Genomic DNA, 24425 nt, shown 5'->3' with positions numbered 1-24425 from the left:
AGAGCTAGGGGCCACTTCATATCCAAGTCAAGTATGTAACTACCTCCGCCCACCACACCTCTACACACACACACACACACACACATACACACACACACACACACACCTGCAGCAGCTTAAGACAAGAGGGCCAAAGCATACACTAAGTACTCTAAATGGATACACAGACACATAGGTAAACTCTCCCCGTGGACACTAATCCTAAACAGGTGTGTATGTATATGTGTGTGTGAGTACATACATGAATGTGCAGGAGTGTTTCATTATGTGTATTTAGGCTATACAATGTGTAATAATAATCTATATGCCAGTGAGTTACAGAGCCCTTGACTCCCAGAACTCTCTATAAAATGACAAAGTAGACAGAAAATGCCCCCCATTACTTTTTATGGCCATCCGCATGGGAGGAACTCTCTGCAGCAAGAATGGGGGATGGTATACATCCTAACCCCAACTTTAAGACTGACTTGGGCCCAGAGCACACATCATTATGAGACACCAAAGAGAGAGAAAAAAAGCAAACATTATAGTACTATCACTGTGGATGAGCTCATGTCGTTATAGAGCCACTGAAGCCCATAAATCACATCTCAAATATCAACACAATGCTCCTCTGTGGGGGTTTTACTACTCTGTAAAAAGATTATGTTTAATGCCGCCGCATTTTTTTTTTTTTTTTTTTTTTTTCAGGATACCTCTACACTCTCCCAGTGGAAGTCAAGGACAGAGAGGAGGAACATATGGAGAGAGAGAGAGAGAGAGAGAGAGATTAAACACACAGGGGGCGTGAGGAGTTTACACCTGCCTCTAGTCATAACATCACCTCTCTCTCTCTCTTCACACACCAGTGGTTTCAGTCCTAAACTCTCCAGCTTCCCCTCACTGCCGGCCTGCATCTGATAACCTATCTGCCTGGCTCTACAACTCCCACAACAATAGGCCAGAGCATTTGTTTATTCTTCTTATTATGTGGTGACAGTCAATATGGGGCTTATGATGATTGGAGCTTTGTGTAAATATGGAATCAAAATATAATTTGTTTTGAACCTTTTGAGCTGCAGACAGACCTGCTTCCTTGGTCAGAAGCGTTTTACATGCTTAGGTTGGTCAAATATCGCTGGACTTGAAAACAAATGCAGTACCATTAACTGTAACAGCAGAATAACAGCATCTGTCATTTGTTGTCATTGCTCCTGTGCGGTGTGTGAGGCAGTGGCGCCCTCTGCTGTCACAACAGTAGATCGCAGCGAGGGGCTTCGCTCCGCCGGTGCTCTTCTCCTATTGGCTGCTCCGAGCCATGTGACCAAAACAATATCATGGCGGCTTCCGCTGCGGTCCGGTCGAGCGTGGGGCTGACTTTCAGACTTTCTCGAGTTATACCGGACTGTAGCACATGTCCCCTGTACCGGCTGAGCAGCTGTGCGACCGGTATCGCCAGTTCGTCAAGGGGAGGATCGCTCGAGCGTTTTCGGACACTAAACCGGCAGTTCCAGACGACCATAGGTGAGTGGCGCAGCCGGCTACCGCCGTTTAGCGGGGTACTATCCTACTGAAGAGTCCTGCTCCTCTCTCATGGCCAGATAGATGTTGACACCGACCAGGTTTCTTCTCTAGCAAGGTCGTAGGAGCTACTGTGGGTGCCTGTAAAGTTTTACTGGCAGTGGTAGGTCGACACAGGCAACGAATAGAAAGTTGAAGTTCAGGACTGTTTAATAACAGTTGTGCAACGCAAAATCATCACAGATTCTGTTGTGAAACCTTGTGCAGTAAGTCAAACATTCCCACTCTTCCAAGAAGAGGAGGAGTTTACTGATATCGCTGTTGACTGCTGAAATCGCTGAAATACCCACTTTTTCGTCTCTTCTTCTTCTTTTGGCGTTTTATGGCGGTTGACTTGACTTTCGCCTCTGTCATGTTTTGTTTTTTAGATGTTTGTCTGATTAAGGTCCTACGACCAAAACGGCGTAATAAAGTAACATGCAAGTGTAGACAGTGTGTGGGGTTATATTTCTCTCTCAGTATCTACCTCTTTGGTTTTTGTCCCACGCACCTGTCACTCAAGGACTTTCAGGTGTGCAAAAATACCTTCCTTTTCTTTTCTTAAAAGGTCTTTACCACAGTGAGGAGGGGAGCTCCAATGCAGAGGACCCAGAAGACGTGTAAGTTGAATAAGGGCTTTTATTGTGAAGGGGAACTTGAAAGTGCGACGTTGCATTCGCCGACTGCCCACATTTTCTGAACACTTAAAAGATTATAATATTACAACTACAAAATTCAGTAATTAACTACAATTTTTTGTCGATATTGTCCGGCTGTATTTCAGTGAGAGAATATGCAAGGCAAATTCTTTTCAAACTGGGGATCTATTTGTGTTCATAGGCATGAAATGGTGTGAGAACCTTGTCAAGAAGGTATTCTTATGAGTTGGTGTCTGCTGTTTAGGGTCAATGTGGTGTATGTAGACCGGTCCGGCCAGAGGATCCCAGTTAAAGCCAAAGTGGGAGATAATGCTCTGTACCTGGCTCACAAGCATGGGATTGAACTAGAGGGTGAGAGCGTACACATTTATATCTGCAACTTCAATACTCTGGTGAAGCGTGATTTTGAAACGATGATTGTTCAACATGGCCTAATATGTTTTGTCTCTCCCTCTCAGGAGCCTGTGAGGCATCGCTAGCCTGCTCAACATGCCACGTCTATGTGAGCCTAGCCCATCTTGATAAACTGCCAGAACCAGAAGAAAGGTAAGCCTGATTCTTAGAACTGAGGATCTTCTCCATGACCATAACATTGTACTTTTAACTCCTGTGTGTGAATGTGTGTGTGTGTGTGTGTGTGTGGAGAGAGGGCTATAACTGTTAACAGACACTTTCGTCCCATCCCCGTGCTGTAGGGAGGATGACATGCTGGACATGGCGCCCATGCTTCAGGAGAACTCCCGGCTGGGTTGCCAGATCATTCTAACCCCAGAGCTCGACGGCTTGGAGCTGACCTTGCCCAAGGTCACCAGGAACTTCTACGTGGACGGCCATGTTCCCAAACCCCACTGATGGTTGTGAAGCGGGGCGATGGAGAAAAGCAAGAGGGTGTAGCCGCTAGCTAGCCACCCTGTGCACTGGTTGAGTTGGGGGGAGGCTGAGGAGGGGGTGCACGGCTAGGATAGTGAAGCCCATAGCAACTCCTAAGACGTCCGCCGCCTGAGAAACTCCAAAATGTACCACTGACAGGACGGGCCTGCAGACCACACAGATCAGGTGGCCGTTAACATCAGTCTCAATGAAGTTGAAATTCATGGTTACTTCAAAGAATTGTGGTGGTTTAACTGTCCTTGTATTTGTTTATGTGTAATGCAGAGTTCTCAGGCCAGGATTGAGATGTCGTCTGACACCATTCAATCTCACAAACTGTTCTTTGTTAAAGCCTTGAGGGGTTTAAGAGACAACATGTCATGTTTATGTTACACATTGCAGAGCAATATTTAGCAAAGTGCATCTTTGTGCCCTTGAATGGAACATTCCATGTTACAACTCATATACGCACAAGTGTCAACAGATTACGTTCTTAGTCATTTCTGCATGTCCATATTATCACCTTGATTCACTCGTCATTGATATTGTATGCATAGCATTCATTATAACATATATATTGTTGCTGAGATGATTTGTAGGTGTGGTGGCTTGTCAACAAGTACCCTATAGACTCTCCAGTTAACCCTTCATGATCCTGGAAAGTGCATTCCCTCTGCATGGTACTGAAGCCAGTATTACATGATCATAAACAGCCATAGAGGATAATGCAGTGAATTTGAAAGACACCAACTTGAAGTTGCCTGAAGCTCAAAGGATGGGCTCTCATCAAAAACATACTACCAAAACTTGGATTATTTAAAGTGAAATTTTAATTGCTAATCAAAGATGTTTGTTCACATTAAGTGAAGACCTCATGTTTCAACTGTGAAATTAATTATGCCTTTCATCACCATTGATTTTTTAAAAAACATTATAGTAGGGGAATAACATTCCAAGCCTTTTTGGCTCAGAAGATGTTGAGACCCAGCACGTGCATTCTGGTGATAACGAACCAAGGCTTGATTAGCTGCGTTGGCTCAGGTGTGCTTTGAACCAGATCAGGATTGAAGGGGAGGAAGCTAGCGGGCTCCATGTTACCTTGGAATGCGTTTACCCTGTCTACCCTTCACTTGTTAGGCCTACTGTAACTGTCCAACATACGCACAAATGTAAGTGTACTGTGTTTATGATGTCTTTAATTTGCAAATATTTGAAGTTGTGCAATAAAATCAGTTTTGAAAAGTCTGCCATCTTCGAAGACTGTTTTCATCGCCCAACAGCTTAATTAACACATAGTTCCGACCATAGGGACCCAGAAGAAGCAACAATTTTCCATGGCTGATCTGACATCACACCACAAATTGTATGGTAGTTCTTTGCGTGGCAAGCAACGGGATAATGTTAGTTTAATCGCTTCAGTTTGCCGGGGAAGTAACCAGACCTGCACTTATTGTCAACAGAATGCTGTTTCTCACCCCGAGAAACCGGAATTTAGTGTAGGAAACACTTATGCACCATCAGGAGTAATCACAGCAAACCAAAAACACCCGTGTAACTCCTGGTCCCAAAACACGGACCCAACCATCACAGCAACCCGTTGCCTAAAGTTTGAGGTCAAATTAAGTTCACACACCTTACGATTTGTCTGATGATCGATTTGAAGACGAGATCAAAGGTGAACATCTACGTACACGGCGATCGCAATTTAATTGCGTTATCATTTATGATGTTGGTCAGTGTGGTGTTTCGCATCCCATCTTCATCTTAAAATGGGCATTACCTGACCCAGATGGTGAGCGGAGGCCATGACAGATCAAAATATACGTCTGGGGAAAAGGATCGGTGAATTTGCCGGGAGATTTATGGATGATCAGGGTCGAGGGTTGATTTAGCAAGTGGGAGTGGTAGAGTCACAGTTTATAGAGCAGAATATATGCGATCGCTGAAGTAGACTTCCCGGCAGTGCGCTCACATGGACCTAAAAAGAAATCACATAGCCTACCAAAAATATAGGCTTACTTGTACATATAGATGACGTCTATTCAAAATATATTTTCAGTAGTCCAAAATATAGCCTATAATGGATAGCCTACAGTCGTACTTATGCAGATGTGTTGAAAAAATTTGAAGCTATTTCCAGTGGATGACATGTACATGTTCGAAATCATTTTGGTCATTCTTAGTCAATTTTAAACACGCTAAACATATTGTTAAGTCTATGTGAAATGATCTGCAGTGTAGCCTGACTTGGACTAATGGCCTGCTATGCGCTCGAGACAGGCAGGCTCTATCACAAGAACCGCGAAAGTCCTCAGCATTCTAGAATACAGCTCGCTACATTTGAAATGTAGAAAGTTCATTAAGACTTAAGTTTTATTTGGTCTGGTGAGTTGACTTTAGCTACATCTTATAATTATTTTTCAAACGAGACACCCGCTTTTCATTTCCAAGTCCGTTATCAAAGAATATTTGACAGCTCGTCTTTGTTTACTTAGTTAAATTATGAAATAACGAATATTTACCATTAAGGATTCATGTTAGCATTGCTATATCAAATGCAATGTAAGCCTAATTAAACCACTGCTTCAGTGAAGAAGAGGTTACCTTTAAGAAAACCAACTTGAACTTTGAATTTCACCATAGCCTAACATCACTTGTTTGTCATTGCTGACTATAGTTTGGAAACAAAAGTGTTTGCACTAAGCTAGGACTATTGAACAGCTGCGATAGTCCTAGCTTATTGGCTACAACTGTTGAGTTGTTTTTGGTTACATTGATAACTATTTTCCTTAAATACCTTGAAATACTGCTTAAATGTATGTTGTGATGTTATGGCATTTTAATATTGTAAAAAAAAACATTCAGCATCCATCTGTATTGAAGCTATTTGTTTTTCTGACACAGACACTGCCTCAACATGAGCACAGGGCCAGGGTCACCAGCTGCCTTCATGCAGGGAAACCAGGGGGACACAGAACAAGATGCCACCCAATCCACAATCCTCTACCTTCTCCAGGAAGCTTCCAAACTAGCATCCCCTGCCCACAACAGTTTGCTGGACTCAGATCCGCCCCCTACATGGCCTAACAAGACGTCTAGGCAGGATCCTTTCATGGCTAAAATGGAGGCCAAGGATCCACTTTCATTTCACGCCTCCTCTCAGCACAGTTCGTCTCACATGTTGCCTTATAACCAGGCAAACAATGGCACAGAGGACAGTCACAGTAACAGGGTCACAGCCTCGGTTGAGCCTAGCTCTCAGTGCAACAGCCCCTGGAAAGTACTGAGTCTGATCAACCTGCAGTGTGAGAGGCTCCTGCATCACCGAGACCTAGAAGAATCAGACTCGAGTTCAATATGTACCACAAAATCCGGTCATTCAACAGCCAATTCATCTGCTTCAGCAACAGGTGTAACAGATCAGGGATACGGAGGTGACAGTGTGAGTCCCGAATGCACTTTGGGACCTCCTTCCCTCATCAGTGAGCGAGAAGGAAACACAGCCTGCGTCAGCCCCGCAGAAGGCGTGATAGGTGAGTTGAGAGCGGATTACAGCGAAGGATCCAGTGGCTTTTCAGCGCGGTGTCGTGTGAAAGACTCCAAAGTGGGCAGTATTGTTCAATCACAGACTCCTGGAAAAATAGACACGGTTAGACGAGAGCGTGCGGACAAAAATACAACGGCACATTCACAGCCTGCGCACAGCGACAAAGTGGAGGTCAAGTTGAGTGTTATCACGGGATTAGAGTGGAACGAGGAGTCTGAGGAGGATTGTTTCCCTCCTGAACAGGATACTTTGACTGTGACGTCCTCTGAAAAGGCTTTGACACAAACACACGTCTCGGCTGCATCAGATAATCCCCTTGGACAACTGAATCGGCGGCTTATCTGTAATTCAGATGAAGATGCAAGTGTAGCACTACACCCCTCTTTAAGTACAAAGGAATACCTGATACCGAAGCCAGCACTAACACTCGACCTGAACTCAAACCTAGCTTTGGCTGTAGAGCCCCTAAGTGACGCACAGCGGCCATCACAGAGCTCCCTCCCACCTCCTTCACAATCTGTATTGCTCTTATTTACCAGTGAAGAAGAGTCTCACATACTCCTAGAACAACATGACAAAAGTACAGCATCTAAACCACAATGTCTCCCCTTGGAGATAAAATCCCCACCAGCCCCACAGCTGAAATCTCCAAACTACAAGAGGCCAACAAACCCTCCACCCTCTTCAGCATCTAAACCAGAATGCAGACCAGTGCCAGCGGAGGGAAGTGCTCCACCGTTCCCCCAGCAGTGTTCCTATGAGTCCACATGGAGGGCCAAGACTCCCAGGAAGCAGCCGCACCCCAGCCGGAGCGCTGATATCCATGACCCAGACTTTCAGGGTGTTACGTTCCGGATGGACACGGAGCTGGACGACAGCAGGCAGCAGTGTCGGCTCCTCATAACCTCCAAGTACAGGTAATGGCAGATTCAGCTGGCGGGGGAAACCTGTTGACGTGTTGTTTTCTGTCCATAACTAAAAACACAACAGCCCTCTCAGTTATGTTGCATTATTTTTTGGGGGATTTTATAAATGTTTGCATGGTGATTTAAAATACTGTGGTGTGAACATTACCTAATTTGGCACACATTATCTGTGACTGCATGTGTCTCCTCTACAGCAAGGGGCTCTACAAGAGTGTAAGAAAACCCAGGGTGAGGTCACGGCTTTCCCAGAGTTCCCTGAAAACTAGCAGCTCAGACGAGGAGAGCGACCCGACCACCAGCATTTCCAGTGAGTAACACTTGGGTACCTTCGCTATCTAATCAAGCTGATCTTACCTGAACACATCTGGACACGATATGTACACATTATCCAGGCTTTCCAGGCAGGAATGTGGGGTCCCATGCAATTTTAAAGTGGGGTCACCTTGAAAATCGCTCATCTCACTAAATAAATGTCATATATGTCTCACCTTCAAATGAAAAAAACTGCAGCCACTTGCTTGCCTGTTAGTCGTCATTCACAAGCTTACATCATCAACTCGATTCCCGTCTCCCTGAAAAATTTAACTTTGTATGCTATAGATTCACTGTAAATATCAGAGCTATGTCAGTGCACAGTCCTCGTCTTTCTAATGCCGGGGTCAGAGGCAATTTTTGAGCATTACTCTTTCACAGTTAAAGTAATAGTGCAATGTCAAGATTGGGAAAAATGTCCTGTGCACTGTTGTGTGAAATGCCCCTTTCCTCCACTAGGGGGCGCCACCACAGCACAAATTGCTTCACTTGAGACAGGTGGAATACATTTGATGAGTGATAATAAAGGAGGCATTTAGGGAAACTGCTGTGTAAACATCCTAAGACCATAATGGGAAACAAATAGTTCCCTTAAGGCCGTGTAATAAATGGAGAGAAAAGGAAGGAGAAACAGCATAGGAATTCAAACATGTAATTTCTACTTTCAGCTGTACAGCCAGTGCTTTGAGTTACTGTATTTTTAGTGGCAACAGTATCAAAGTTACTTTAGTTCTTCACACCGCAGACTGGCTCATTCACAAGTCATTACAAGTTCATTGCAGTGATTACCATCCCTAAATGTTTTGAATGTGGTTATAAGAAGAGGAATGACAAGCCTACTACATTTGAGAATTTGCATACGCTACTCCTTTAGCCAAGGGCGGTCCAGTATTTGTGAACATGTATGAACTGTATTTCCAAAATCCAGAGACAAGACAACCAAGACTCTAATCTGTGATGCCACCCAGATGCACAGCCTGGCTCGGCTCCATTGACGATGAATAGGAAACTGCACTGCACTTGTGGACACAAAGAAGTTAAACTGAATTTTACACCCAAATGAACTACATAGATGTGTACAGTTGCATAGTAGTGCTGTCAGCTACAAATTAGAAAGTCTTCCCTTGCACCCAATAAATCATCCTGAGTACAGTCAGTTGCCGTTTCTGTCGTTTTCTGTTCATCCGCTATGGAGTTGTACCTCAGAATGACATCGCAGATGCACAAAACAGTCCCAGGGCATAGGAGTATCTTATTTCATCACTGAAATGTTGTGGTATTCATCAATTCTTCAAATCTTTGAATTGCCATCACAACTACTTCCTTTATTCAGATATGGTAGTACCAGAAAATGTTGCTTGACAAGTGCTTTTAGAATTATATAACCATGATTACAAATAATTGAATGTTTTCCTTTTCTCTCCTTTCACCAGAGAGCAAAGTTTGTGCATCATGCTGCACTAAGAAGACTCCCATGTGGAGAGATGCTGAGGACGGGACCCCCCTCTGTAACGCTTGTGGAATAAGGTGCCTTATATTAACATTTTGAAAACATATTGGCCCAAAAATTAATGAGTAGGAGTGCTGAACTAGAATTCTTTTTGCCTTTTAGATCGCAATGTTTGAGGTCACTTAAAGTCATACTTCACCCTAATAGAACTGTTATGTTTTTACTTTTTAGCAGGCATGCAGCCATATGAGTTCCCAAAGAGTCAATTTACAATATTGTTGCACCTGGGGTGTCCATAATGATGACATTCATATTTCTTTGGAAAACCCACTCCAAAATATCATACAATCATACCTCTAATTCATAAAGAGCAGACTGCAGGCGTGGTGATGTTATCCAGATAGTATGTTTTTTTTGTCAGACTTTACACAATCTTAATTTGAAGGGATAAAAAATTGAATATAGATGCTAACTATAGACTAAGGGCAATGAAAGGCTGACTGTCCATGAGTTATCAAAGTATACATGTTGATTGTTTAAAGATGAAAGTGTTCAGCTACAATGGAATAATGTTTCAAAGCACAACACTGAAATATTTTTACTGTTGGCTGATTGTCAACATTGGTTTGGACTAGTTGAATAGTACTGCTGATATTCACATACATACTTAACATTTTGCAGAGATGCACTGCTTGTTTGAGACGCTCATTACATCATTGCAACAATGGAGAGAATTACTGTATCAGACATTAATTGTTATAGGGTGTTTATTGCCTTAGCTTTTCTGTTGCCTGCTCTTAGCCACCAGAAATACAGTGTGCTGCTGAATACAGCATAAGCCCATAAGACACATTATGATGGATCAGTGTTATGCTTGAAGGCAGTGATCCTAGATCAGCACTCCTGCTCTGGGAAGTTTCAAACATAAATCATTCCATCTACTGCATGAGAGTTGAATAAAAACAACATTCACTATGAACCTGAAACAGAAAGGAGTTTAATCAACACCATATTTCTGTTGTCTTTACTTTTGAAGGTATAAGAAGTACAGAGTGCGCTGTGTCAACTGCTGGCATATCCCTAGGAAAGAGGGCAACTCCAACTCACGCTGCCTCAAGTGTGGAAACTTTGTGAGGCTGACCTCAGCTCAGCGCAAACACACAGCGTAGGCAACATCGTTTTTTAAGTCCTCATGTGACTGAACCCTGCACACACACTTGCACACACACGCTCTGCTCCTGCAATTCTTCCTTCTCTACAATTCACTGCAGGATTCAAAAAAATACTGACGATCATTATATTTATCGGGCATGGCTCCATACATCTTATTTAACTCAGAGCACTTAAATTAATTCCATTGTAGCAATGTTGCATATTATTTAAGTTAAGTTAACCTCAGGCAGTGCCTTCCAGCCCCTCTGGCTCTGTGACTGCTCATTTGGTGCTATATTTATCAGGGGGAAAATACAAATGGACGTATTGATCTACTCTTAGGTCTTGCACTCTGCACTTGAAGAATGGATGAAGACAGTTTTTGAATGTTGACCTTTCCCTCAGTCTTAATTGCACTGCTCCCTACTTGTGCTACTTGCTAACCTGTGTGTGTATTGGACAGACTGAATCCAGTTGATGGGTCAGAACAATATGGTAATAATTTTATACATTCATTGTGCATTTTGTTTACACTTAGATCTATTCAGTTTTTTTCTATAATTGTCCATCTACACATCGGAGACATTTTGATGCAGTACAGATGCACAATGTTGTCTGAAGCTGGGTTGGGAATCATTAATTGGGACAAATAAATGGGATAACTTATAGGTGGGCTATAAGGAGTCAAAAGTATTCAGTGGAAAAATACTGTTGGTTGTAATTGTTGGCATTTTTCATCTGGATTGCTTCAGTGTTGCTTGTGTATCATGGTCAACAGTGCCAGATGGCTGCAATAGAAGTTATTTCTGGACAGGACCAAAGACTGCAACCTGAGCTCAGCGCCGTTTACTGTTGTTAACTGCAAGACAATTTACTACACTTGACCTTGACAGCAAGACTGTCCAGTCGTGCAACTTCAGTACATACCTATTTAGTTGCATAAGTTAAATTAAGTTATGTATTTCTGTTGTCCTCATTGGCGTTTGTAATTGTGGTTTCTTCTTCTCGGCTTCTTTTCTTGTTGCTCCGGGTTGTTGTTTTTGGGCAGCCATTACAATTTTGCTGGCTAAATAGGTGCACGGATTTCCTCAGCATATTTCTGTTAAAAAAAGAAACTATTTTCTGTGAGTCTGTACGGGTTTTGGTCTGCAATAAATTGTCTAAGAAACATCCATTTTGTTTCCTATTCCTTAGATACTCTGAAATATTGAACGTGGAAAATTATTTGTGTGTGTAAGCACATAAACACATAAGCACACTTAATATAAATTCCCTTACGAGGAAAAAAACGACAGTAAATTCTGGAAGGTTACTATCCCATATGTCTCAATTTATTCGTTAGGGTTTACTGTTAATATTTAAATGGCTAGAGAAGGTAAAACTAAGTGTTCTTGCCTCAAATATGCTTAATGAAAAAATCGCAGGCACTTTGGTTTTAGTGGGCTTGTCTCTATCCTTTATATTCCTGGCTGTACATGAGGATCATTTCCTTCGGTATGCCTTATTGCCGGATCGTTTGGCACATGGTGAGAGAGGCAACTCTCTCTCCGTGTGACTGTTTCAAATCAGAGGAAGACGTAATCCGTTTTGAAATAATAGCTGCACTGTATCAATCTGTGCGGGGCCACCCACTTGGCAAACAGGCCTGCACCGCACTGTGGGCCGGGGAAGCGGACTGTGGAAAGTCTCATTAACGAACTAGTCTTTCCTCTCACAATAGCCTACAATAATAAAAAAAAAATGCTCAGATATAGACCTAAGCATCTAAAAGAGATCTAGCATTCAAATGTCTTTTATTTGTCTATTTGCAGTCCTTGGATTATCTTAATGATATCCAGGCCCAAATTAAATTACTGCTATTGAAAATAATGCCTTTTGGAATATTCATTATTTTATCCATAAAGATCAGGCGTGTTTCATAGGACATAATTATGATAATCATCATCATGATCATCATCAGTATCATCATTATCAATAAATTATTTTTTTCAATAGCAGTAATTCAAATAAGCCCTAAACTTATTTTAATGTGAATCTCCTCTCTTGCATGGCATAGATGCGTAATTTCCCTCCTGCAAATGATCCAGAAGTTTCATCTAATCTCGCTGCATCAGTGCAGGGTGTCTGCTGTTATTTTGATGCAGCCCGTGTTTGCGGGAGGAGGAGGAGGATGAAGAAGTGGGGCGTGGGAGGCTAAAAAGTCAAAGACGCAGTCCAATGCGCTTCCTTTTTTTTGTGAATGAAAAGCGAGAAGGGGATCTGCGCCTGTTCTGTCCTGGAGAGGCGCTAATCTCGCCTGCTGGCGCAGGTGCCACCGGACCCTCTGAGGATCATGACCTTGGACAACAAACTCATGGAGGAGACGGACATTGACGTGGAGGGAGACGGTAACAAAGATGTGAGAAACGCGGATTATTCGTCGTTGAAAGAGGGCAGCGCCGACTTGGAGCAAAGCGCGTCGTCCTTCACTCCTAAAGGGCGGGAGGAGGGAGACTTCGCAGCCCGGCTGCGGGTCGGTCCGGGCAGGAGAGCCGCCTCGGTGAAGCCGCCGTACTCCTACATCGCTCTCATCACCATGGCCATCCTCCAGAGCCCGAAGAAGCGACTCACCCTCAGTGAGATATGCGATTTTATCAGCCAGCGCTTCGCGTATTATCGAGAGAAGTTCCCTGCGTGGCAAAACTCCATCCGTCACAACTTGTCGCTAAATGACTGCTTCGTCAAAATGCCCCGGGAGCCTGGCAATCCCGGGAAGGGGAATTACTGGACGCTGGATCCCATGTCGGCCGATATGTTTGAGAATGGCAGCTTTCTTCGGCGGAGGAAGCGCTTCAAGAGGCAACATTTCCATTTGGGAACGTTAAAGGACGGCGGTGCGCAGGAGCGCAGCCTCATGCCTGGGTTCCCTTTCCTCGGAGCGCACAGGGTGGGCTCCTGTCTGCAGGGGCCCGCTTTAGATTTATACCACGATCTGGGCGTAGGAAGCCGCCTGGGTTCCCACACTGGTCCCAGCATCCCACCTGTTCGCAGCATCTTACCTGCGCTCTCCTCGTTCCTCTCCAGGACTGTGGGGCACAAGACTTTCCCTCCTTGTCAGACTCTAACCTTTGAACATTTCGACCCGGGACACTGCGCCACTGTCCCATCTTTGGCTCCCAACTCCCCGTTCATGTCTCCCGTCTCCCTTCATGGAATGATACCCAATTACCCTGTTGCCCAGCTGCCCAATTTCCCCACGGGCATCATTAAAGTTTCATCTAATTTAATATAATCTAATGACGCCGACGAATTTTTTTGTTGCTGTTGTTTTGTTTTGTTTTTCAACGATGGCCTAAGGATGCAGACAAGCCATCATACTGTTCACTGAGTAAATGAACATTTGTTTGTTTGCTTAACGGCCCTTTCAAAATGTTTTCGATTAACTTATGTAATTGCACAGTTCAAAAAATATTTTGAATAAAAAGACGATTGTATTTCTAATGTGTCTGTGCTATTTGAATTAAATGTTATAGGGTTTATCATTTAGTACAAAGAATGTTTTTGCTGCAATGTGCTGGAATTTGCTCCAATGATTTTTTTGTTTGTTTTTATTTTTGAAACTTCAAATGTTAAAATTTTTGTCAGAGGTTTCACATAAGTAAATATGGGGCTTGATTTAAAGAATTAGCCTACGATTCGCCTAAACAAGCGGATCAGCAATGAAACACTAAAATAATACATGGAACACATTTACCTAAACCTACAATAATAATAATAGTAATAACAATTTAATAACAATAATAGTAATGATAATAATAATAACAACACTAATAATACGCCACTAAAGACTGATATTTCCATAATTAGCCTACGTATAAAATCTATTTAGCTCCCCGTGGCATTACTCATAAATAAAGCGGCGCATTTTGGGGCAAAGACAACCGTTTTAATTTGGAAGTGGAAATGAAAGATAAATATTTGAGCTAGGCCTACTGACATTTGTAATCACTGGACCATCCTCTAATTTGTAGCCTATTTCTTCGCCCACATGACCTTCCAGCAATCCAAGTATAGGCAACAATTAGAAAGGTGATTGCTCATAATATTTTAGCCTATTATGCGGGTTTGCCAAAACAAAGCTGCACCTGGCTGGTTGGAAATGAGAATGGAAAATTGTGCAAATGTGACGACATCGCTGAGTTTATTTTATTTTACTGTGGATGTCGAGCGTTGATTGATCACCTTTGTCATGGTTTTAGAGGGGATGTAAACACTGGAGATCACAGCATGTGAGCATGTGCACATTTTCTCTCTCTGCCTCCCTCCCGCACTCATTCATTGTTCGTCTGCGTGTGCGCGCGCGTGCGTGTCTATGTCTGCGTGTACGTGCGTGTGAATTCGCCCTCATAATGTTTGAAAGGAGGCCTTCTTTAGTCAAAACAGGCCTTCATATTGTAAGACATGCCTGTATTGCCAGTCTCTGCACCCTAAATAAGTTGCACATGATCGTGGTAATGCTGGCTGTAATACTGTTAGCACGAATATCAGATACAGCTGGTCATCTGGCCGTCACATATTATTACAAGTAAAGTTAAAACTGTACAGTTGACTTTGGATCTGAAGTGCTTTGTGCAGTTTGTTTTGTTATGTCGAGGCAACTTAAGGATTTAGGGCGCCAGCAGTGCATCATGCATTTAGGGACATGCCGTGCTACCTTACATTTTCTCATACTAGACTCATTTCTGAGCCTAAATATCAAGTGTTTCATGTCTTGGAATTTAATTGTCTCAGCTAGTGGGGTGTAACACGTTTGAAAGTATAATTTTATATTTTGAAAGTACTAAAACGAACCTTATCACACATGAAAAAAGTGCACAAAACACTTCATCTTCATCTCACTAAAATCTGTTGTGTAGCATTTCAACTCAGTGTCTTCATGGATGGTGATCAACAAAGTTATGAATAGAAAATTTGTGTGCGTGTGTGTGTGAGAGAGAGAGAGAGAGAGAGAGAGAGATTGAGATGGAGTGAGAAACAGGGTGATGTGCAAGCAGGTAGTGGTTATAAAATTAAAGTAACTGGAAGAGTGCAAATATTGGCAAGCAACCAGTATCATGGATAAATGAAGGATTTGAAATGGACAAGACCATCAAGCTGCAGAGTGCGGATTCTGAATCCATTTTCCTGCCAAAACAGAGTATATTTCAGTCTGTCTGGGACCCATCAAAGTAGCTACAGACAGTAGCAGTCTTGCTATGTGGTGAAGAAACCCTAAATCTGCAGAGTATATCTATAATAACATGCCATTTAATCTAGTATTGAGTCTTAAAATCTTTTCTTTTTTTTTTCAAAACAACTAGAAAATTCCTGAAACATGTGAAACTGCAAGGGGAATTGTCTCGCCCCATCGCCAGAATGAACTTGTTTTAAGAAAAGATAATACAATTTCAAGACTGAATGACTTGTTAAGATGCATATTTTTTACAGTGTAGTAGAAAGGCTGTTGCACACTACAGGAAAACACAGGGTAAATTTATGGGGTAAATGCATGGGGTAAATCTCTCCCAGGGTTTTGCTGCTGGTGTACGTGTGATATGGCTCATAGCAACTTCTTCTGCAACATGCAAATGGCAGCCTTCCACCTACAACTCTTCGGGGAGCAGTTTGCTTTTCCTGGCACGCTCACTCATATTCGAGTTTTATTCAATTACAGCACACAGGCACACACACGCAGTCCTGTTTCCCCCTTTCTTTTTAAATCCCCATGTATCACCAGTGTGGCCCATTAAAGTCAATCGGTGGAACTGTGTGCCAAGGATAGTTTAGACGTAGTGTGAGCTCTATGTCAGGGAATATGATGGAGTGTGTGTATTTGGAGAAGGGGGGGGGGGGGGGGGGGGAGACCGCTCCCCAATCCCTTAAACCTCAAGTAGGCAGATGACAGCGACATATAACAGCGGAGCCACCCAAGAACGACCATGAGCTCATAATATATCCACATGTCCGCAAAGAGAGTGAATGAGGACAGAGAGAGAGAGAGAGAGAGAGAGAGAGAGATTTCATTGGAAGATGGGGAGTGTAGCACAAGGCAGAGGAAGTGAGTGTGAGATTTGGAAATAAGAAAAATCTGCAAGGAAGTAAGAGTGAGAGGGAATGCAGCAAGATCATAATAAGAAATCCAGTCAAGGTCAGTTTATTCCCATTGACGGCTTTGTCCAAATAGCCACAATCCGGACTTCTTCACAGATTCTCGGTTCTCTTATTCACAGCTTGAACCAGGAACCACAACAAAAGCGGAAAATGAGAAGATTGCAGAAATAGTCTTATTTTCTCTGGCTATGTTTAGCCTCCAAACAAGCGGACACTGAAGACAGCCAAACCAGAGAGCCAGAGACATGACGTAATCAAGCTCACCCTCTCTCACCCCTTAACTGATCCAACACATTGGAGAATTAGTGTGTGTGCGTGTGTCTGTGTGTGTGTGTGTGTGTGTGGTGTGCACGGGCATGCATGTGTTTGCCCATCTTTACCACACATCTCCCAGAAACCGCAGTTTCTCGGTCAACAAACAGCACATCCAAAATACGTTGCAGAGGAAAGATGGAATCGGACCTGGAGAGGAAAGAAAAACAGGTCTGGAAAAGCGGACCGAGGGCGAACACCAGGATCCGCTGTATATTACACAGGCATAGGGAAATTCTTTGATGAGGGGGCATTTGGTTTCGATTAATCTTTTTTTCATTCCCATACAACTTTCCCCTGGCGTTGGTGCTGGAAAACCTGTGAGTTTTTTTCCCTGGCATCTTTTCCCATCCTGCACCACCTGACACTGAACATAGCTGAGAAAAAGGTGAGTATGTGTGAACGAATCCACCCATTGTAACAGAACAGGCTGTGGAATAGGCTTTTTTTTTTTTTTGCCCTGTTTCACACTCCCTCTCAAACTCTCACTTGCACACACACACACACACACACACACACACACATGCACGCACGCACAAACACACACACAGTTTTTGGTGAGAAGACGATGACGTTTTTGTGTTTATTCTCAGTATTCTGTTACATCACCACCTGGTCATCTTGGTAGGAAAATAACAGGTGATTGAAATAAATGAACAGGTGATTATAATCAAAGGACAGCTACAGCCAGTGAGCCGTGTATATGGTAAAGCACCATGCTGGTAGGACATGCATGTGACATCATTTGGATACTATGAATTGCTTACACTTTATGTGTGATAAAGGTGCATTTCAGTACTTTCAGTAAAATAATATATAGAATTATACTTTCAAATTATATTTTCAGGTGAAAGAGTCGCGGTGTGGTCAAAGTCTGGGCTGTAGTACTGTATTTGATTTTTCTACTGAGAAAAGTGGCTCCTATATAATTTATCAATACATTTAAAAAAGGAATAAAATATAGCATGATTAATAACTATAGGTATGCACTATTCACCTTATCTCTATTTATTAAATTATAATCAATCCTCAGTATTACTTTACCACTTAATGTTTATGACTTAAGCTAATTCCTTTGTTAGTACCTTTGTTGCCTGACGAAGACATTAGGGTGGAAACGTTGTACTGTATTGAATAAAGGGTTATGGACTGGGAGAACTGGTGATGTTGGGATTCCCTGGATCTCTCCTCACTGGAGCATCCAGGCCGTTCTAGTGTGTCACCAGAGCAACGATTTACCTGTCGACCTCTAACGGAAGAGTGAGGCAGCAACATCTGCTAGGTCCACTGTATATTCACACTCTAAAAAAACTTTTTCATGGATCCATTGATGAGGCCCTAAAGGGCGATATTCTATTCTATTCTATTCTATTCTATTCTATTCTATTTCATTCTACCACATCTGATCATAATTAATGTAGCCTATCGCAGTGCATTCTGCCTACAAGGGGATAAGACAACACCAGAACAGCAAATAAACAACATCATGTCTTCAGCCAAAAGCCACAAATTATCTCCCTCCAGCAGTATAGACACATAGACAGACAGACAGACAGACACGCACACACACACACACACACACACACACACAAACACACACATACATACATACATACATACATACATACATAAAGGAAGACAGCTTCCTCTAAGGACCACCAAAGTTGGCCTGCTGGGAGCTGTATCAGGCTGGGTGGTTCAGACTGTAGCTGAGGGAGGGAGGGGTCTTTACTGCTGCCTAAAACACATTGTTCCTGATTGATGAAGTCACTGATTTTTTTTTTTTTTAAAAACAATATCCTGAGGGTTGAAATCTTCTCTCTTGGTGAAAAGAAAAGAAAAGAAAAGAAAAACGTGGCTCTTGAAATTCATTTAGTGTTTTATTTCTTGCACTGAAAGCCATGCTTGCCACACAGTGGACTATTAAGGGACGGATGTTGGGAGAAAATGTTCCTTCAAGTTCTTTGGGTAGGTAAGGCTTTCATTATGTCAGATTCCAGATACTTTGATCATTTGAGGAAATACTCAGGTGCAAAAAGCAAACTTTGATTATATTTAAAAAATGCCACAATAAAAAATGAATATACTGGATATACTACAACCAAACAGAACCAGGTCCAAAACCGCAATCTTAAAAGTTTCCAGCCAATCAATTTTTAATAATTCCAAATGGTCACCCAACTAAATTAACATATTTTGGTTATGGTCAAACAGGGTTTTCTCCTGTCCAATATGTTGGTTACACACTTGTTTTCAACTATACTACTGAAACTGAGACCCAAGCATCTTCACTAGGCCTACTTGCCAAAAACTACAATCTTTGCTGTTTCCAGTTCTGCCCATCTGAAATTGCCATTAGTTTTACTTATTATGAATTCCCTTTCTAGTGTAATTCCCGAGTCTTTGATTTTCTTTTGTGTTGGGTTGTGTCCTCTAAGCACCACAGGCCTAAACCCAGGAGTCCTGCAGGAAGACCTCTCTCCTCCTGTGGAGCCGGAGGGAAGCAGCCCGACGCCTCCGAGGAGCCGGGAGACGTCCAGGCTTGTCCTGGACTCCTGGGAGGAGAGATCCAGGGAGTCCCATCACCACCAGTCCTCCCAGTCCAGATCCCACAAGAGGATGAGGGAGGACAGGAAAAAAACTCAGGGCTCCTCCAACCCCAGGAGGAGCGGACCTGGTCACATCTGGGCCTGCAGCCTGGACGGATCGCTTGTCCCCATTGTAATTAACTTTTCCCTTCATTGGTAAGCTAAAAGCCTGGTAATGTAGTCCGAAGTACTAGCTAAAATGAATATTAATAGCTTGAATATTGAATTGCATTGACTTAATAATAGTGATAAGGTTAAGGTTAATACCTGTAATTAATTTGTTTATAAGGTAGAAATTATAAGTAACTAGCTCTTAGTTATAAGCCGGCAAATCAGTTTTTAGTGATGAGTTATTGTTGGGAAAATCCTATTTAAAAACGAATTGATGAACTGATAAATTGGCAAATTAGTAATTTGGAGAAGAATGTTTATTGGTGTAATGACTTATAATTATAAAGCTCTTATAGTTAATATGAAAAATATAAAATATAAATTTAAAAAAGAAAAAAGGATTTATAAATTGTTGATAATTAACTATCAGGTGACAAAAAGTAAATGTCCAACAAGGAGTCACTCGCCTATTTGCTGCATCTCTACAGAATGTAACCCTAAGATTAACAAAGACACTGAATATCTATAGACTACATTTCACACTCTTGTATCACCTGAAACTCAGTAGACCCTTTAGTGACTTATTATTAGTCATATTAGTCATGATAGTTAGTTAATTATCAGCATTGGACTATCCAAATAAAGTGGGACCAGAAATTCGTACTAATATACAACTGATGGTCAGCCTCACACTGTACATTTGAGTGAATGCAAAGCTCTGTGGTCCTTGCCTGTTTTATTAGGTCATTCATTGTTAACCAGCCATTTTCTACCGTCACTGTTAAAACTCCAGTGTTATAGGAAACTAACACAAACACTTTATGTTTAACAAATTAGTGATGTGGTGTTAATGAGAGACATCTTGTCTGCCACAAAAGCCAGTTGGGTTAGTCACTGTATTTCCATTGAAAACAGGTGGCATTGTTCACAGCGGTAATTGCCAACATCATTGCATGAGTAATTTTTCCTCTCAAGTGAGGCAGCAGGCATAGATTTGGACCTGCACACAGCATATAAAAACCAGATAAAAGCTAACATTAATGAAACTGTTTTTTGTTAAGCTATGTTAAAGCTAAGTTTATGTTTACCATTATGAAAAAGCTTATTGTTGCATCCTTGTGTTTTTTTTTTAGCACAACAGCATCTTCCCTTGGCTGATGATAAAGTCAACCAATCAAGTAAGCACATTTTTTTTAATTATTTCCTTATGCAATCTTCAAGTTGGCAAGAATGACTGATACAAAAGTCAGCTGATATCCTAAAATATAAACCCCATTCATTTCTCATTAACTGATTTTTTTGCATGTATTTCTTGAAAAACAGCATTACCCTGCATCTGTTGAATGACATCAGAAGTAACAATAAAACATTTAACACAGTATCATGATTCATCATTTTGAATGTTAAAAATTCAAAGTGAGTGTCTTTAGATGACATTGTGAGCAAATACATTTTTGCTGCTAAATCATCATCCATCACTTTTACTATCTGCAGCATTCGTAGTTATGATTTCACTGCAGTAGTATTCCTAGGTGAAATGATAACATGGGTTGCTTTTAACCCCCCCCCCCTTTTTTTTAATTTATCCCCGATTAAATTAAACTTAATGCTCAAGTCATAAAACAGCCACAGAGGAATGCTGTGACATCAAGTGAAAGCAGTGCATTTTTGCTTTTCAGTGCCCTGCTTGACGTTACTGTAGGTAAAAACCGCCAAGGCAATCTGTTCAGCTTCACTCTGCTCCCCACACTCCATTAGACAAGCAAACTGACCGTCATCAAAGCCGCTGGGTCCACTGCTGATGATGCAGGGTTTGCTCCATGCGTATGGGGGGCGGTTCAGATACACTCCTAAATTGGCCCTATGTGATTTACTGTTCAGGCGGGTGAAGAGCAGCCATGTTTGAGACACCACCTATATTTTCACATTCACCTTGAACTGGAAAGGCAGTCAGACTTCCCTGGCAACCTGCCTTCGTCAAGACTCCATTTCCTGTTTCGACAAGCTTTTTAGCACAGGGGAGGGCGGTAAAATCAACTCCATTGTTCTTACTGAGAGCCTCCACTCATAGGCACTGCAGATAATGAACGTACTGCTGATGTGGTGATTGGCAGCGATTTCTTCACCAATAAAATAGCAAAGGAATAGTTGCTTGGGACGATCGCCTCAACGGTCGCCTCAGCCATCTCTTCATGACCAGCGTTTCTGTGCTGGTGTCATTTGCACTGTTCCGCCAGAAGGGGTGTGACTTTCTCTCTCATACACAAGAGCGGGAATCCTATATACTTTTCATTTAAAAGCAGGTTTTTGCTCTAGTTGTCCACGCTCGAATTACTTGCTTTTAGACTAAATCCTTCCTAAACAAACATCTTACACAAAGCTCTTTTTTTACTGTGCACTTGCCCCAAAGTGTTGAACTGACAGAACAGCAGCTGAAGTCGGTGTAACGAGTGAAATCTAGCACACAAACCCTTTATTCCTCCACACAAGGAAGTGTGCAGTGAAGGGTTGAGGAGGGGAAAATCCCAGGCAGGTACAATCCACGTGTAAGGTTAGAATTACAGAGCGCTTTGTTATTCTGAAATGTTAACTACAGGTCATTCTCAAACAGGGCCGGCAGCTGGCATATCCACGCAACCCACACACAGGAAATCAAATATTCACCGGCCTGCCAAAGGAAGGTCAGCTATGACTAAGAGAGATAGTCTGGTGCTTCATACAGGCTTCTGTTACACCGTGATCTAAAGCTATTTTCTGTTGCTTGGAGCCATGGTCCCGGCTGTGATGAGGCCTTCATGATAGGCAAATTCAATAGTCATCATTAACTGCATCTCAGATGGATGATAGCTTGAGAAAAAAACAGTTGTGGTGGTCTTGTACGCTGACAGCTATGGGACTCGCATTTAGGGGAAGGAGGGAGGATGGGAGAAAAAGCGAGAGCCGTTCCAGGAGCGCCACACAACACTGCGCTGTGTGCTGCACCGTGTGCCGTCCTGCAGCCCATAAATATCATGAATATCCCCCCTTTCCTTTCCTCCGCCCGTTCCCCTCCTTCCTTCTCCTCCCTGCAAACAACTCTACCCTGCTGCTCTGTATCCAGCCCTGCCTCCAGCGCTCATAAAAGCTGGAGCTGACAGGTGCTGGAGACCCAAGCCAGGGATATGAGAGAGAGGGAGAGGGAGAGGGAGAGGGAGAGAGAGAGAGAGAGAGAAAGAGAGAGAGAGAGGGAGGGCAGGGGGGTTATTAATGTGTGCTGGTTTGATAATTATCGAATGCTTCAGGATCAGATAAAGCTGCACTTTTATTGCAAGTGTATGTCATTTAATTTAATTCCCATGGATATGAATTATAAATCAAGAATGAGCTGCCATTACATTATCGTTGACTCACAAGGAGTGGTTTAAACTGGTTTTGGTAATCAAAGTCAGACCTGAATCAGCAAAAAGAGACTAAGCTTTAAAAGCCATTGTGATTTTGATTGGAACCAATATGCTGCTACACCTACGCCACCGTCCTCAGAGCCAGACAGGCCCAGCCAGCCAGACCACACTTGTAAATGGAAGGATGGGGGGAAGGAGAAGCAAGAAGGAGACGGGGGCAAGGTCAGTGTCAATAGCAGCTTTGTTATTTTAGAGGAGGACTTAAGTTTCTCCCCCCCCCCCCCCCCATCTCCCCTTCCTCCCACCCCGGCTCTACCCCTCCTCTGGATCGGCCGGCCGTGTGTTAGAGGTAGAGTTCCGGACGGTCTGCAGCAGATGGGAGAAGTGAGGAGGCGCGGGATCGCCGGGATGTTTTCTGGCGTTGTGTTGTGTTGTGTTGACAAGCCTCCACACCGAGCTGAACGCATGCAGCCCAGGACCACCCGGGTTGACTCCCATAAAAGCACATTCCCCCTCGCCCTCGCCCTCGCTCTCTCTCTCTTTCCTACGCTCATATTTTTGCGCTCATATATTAGATTCCCAACTTCTGTCTTCACTTGTGGTCCATCTGCCTTTTTCTGTGTATTCAGTGTGTTCCGTTTGCGTCACGCTGATGTTACAAGTCGCTGATGATGAATCCAAGGCTCCTGAAATACAAATGCAGCATCCTACTTTCTTTACCTTTGCCTCGTCACGACAGTCATCACCATCATCATCATCGTCTTCATCATCAGCAACACTATCATCATATCATGCCATGTCATATCATGCATGTCAGATCATGTCAAGCAATGTTGTTGTGTCACATCATGTCTTATCACGTTATGTCATGTCATGTCATGCCATGTCATGTCATGTCACATTATGTCATGTCATGTCACATTATGTCATGTCTTGTCACGTTATGTCACGTCATGTCATGCCATGTCATGTCATGTCATGTCATGTCATGTTACATTATGTTACGTCACATCATGTCATTTCATGTCATATCTTGTCACGTTATGTCACGTCATGTCATGCCATGTCATGTCATGTTACATTATATTACGTCATGTCATGTCTTGTCATGTCATGTCATGTCATGTCATGTCATGTCATGTTACATTATGTTACGTCATGTCATGTCTTGTCATGTCATGCCATGTCATGTCATGTCATGTCACATTATGTTACGTCATGTCATGTCATGTCTTGTCATGTCATGTCATGTCACATTATGTCACGACATGTCACATCATGTTACGTCATGTCACGTTATGTCACGCCATGTCACGTAATGATGTCATGTCACATCATATCACATCACATCCCATCATATCAATCATGTCTAACTAATTTTCATCCTTCTCTTCCTCAACATCATCTTCATCTTCATCACCACCACCATCTTTGAATGTTGTCCATATCA

The 24425-nt window shown here is 42.6% G+C and overlaps 2 protein-coding genes across 2 annotated transcripts in view; both read left to right on the top strand.

The window, feature by feature from the left end:
* Positions 1 to 1316: 1316 nt before the first annotated feature.
* Positions 1317 to 4296, top strand: fdx2 (ferredoxin 2). The gene is made up of 5 exons (XM_071913644.2): positions 1317 to 1503; positions 2108 to 2159; positions 2443 to 2549; positions 2657 to 2744; positions 2894 to 4296. The coding sequence occupies exons 1-5, from the start codon at positions 1317 to 1319 to the stop codon at positions 3048 to 3050; spliced, it is 591 nt and encodes a 196-aa protein (XP_071769745.1). The 3' UTR covers positions 3051 to 4296.
* An 8415-nt stretch (positions 4297 to 12711) lies between these two features.
* The window catches only part of LOC139922973 (forkhead box protein D2-like), a 245148-nt gene continuing 233434 nt past the window's right edge, over positions 12712 to 24425 (top strand). Inside the window, exon 1 of the mRNA XM_071913633.2 lies at positions 12712 to 13757. Coding sequence (XP_071769734.2) covers positions 12788 to 13726 — 939 coding nt within the window. The 5' untranslated portion in view covers positions 12712 to 12787 and the 3' untranslated portion in view covers positions 13727 to 13757. The remainder of the gene's footprint in view (positions 13758 to 24425) is intronic.

This window comes from Centroberyx gerrardi, chromosome 3 (assembly GCF_048128805.1).
Source record: "Centroberyx gerrardi isolate f3 chromosome 3, fCenGer3.hap1.cur.20231027, whole genome shotgun sequence".
NCBI lineage: Eukaryota > Metazoa > Chordata > Actinopteri > Beryciformes > Berycidae > Centroberyx > Centroberyx gerrardi.
Note: the sequence above shows the minus strand (reverse complement) of the source record. Positions and strands in the feature narration are given on the sequence as shown.

Excerpts from the sequence above, each read along its gene's own strand:
- fdx2 (XM_071913644.2), top strand. The coding sequence starts at position 1,317 with ATGGCGGCTTCCGCTGCGGTCCGGTCGAGCGTGGGGCTGACTTTCAGA. Across the intron at positions 2,550-2,656 it reads GCATGGGATTGAACTAGAGG|GAGCCTGTGAGGCATCGCTA; the intron begins GTGAGAGCGTAC and ends TCTCCCTCTCAG. Across the intron at positions 2,745-2,893 it reads CTGCCAGAACCAGAAGAAAG|GGAGGATGACATGCTGGACA; the intron begins GTAAGCCTGATT and ends CCCGTGCTGTAG.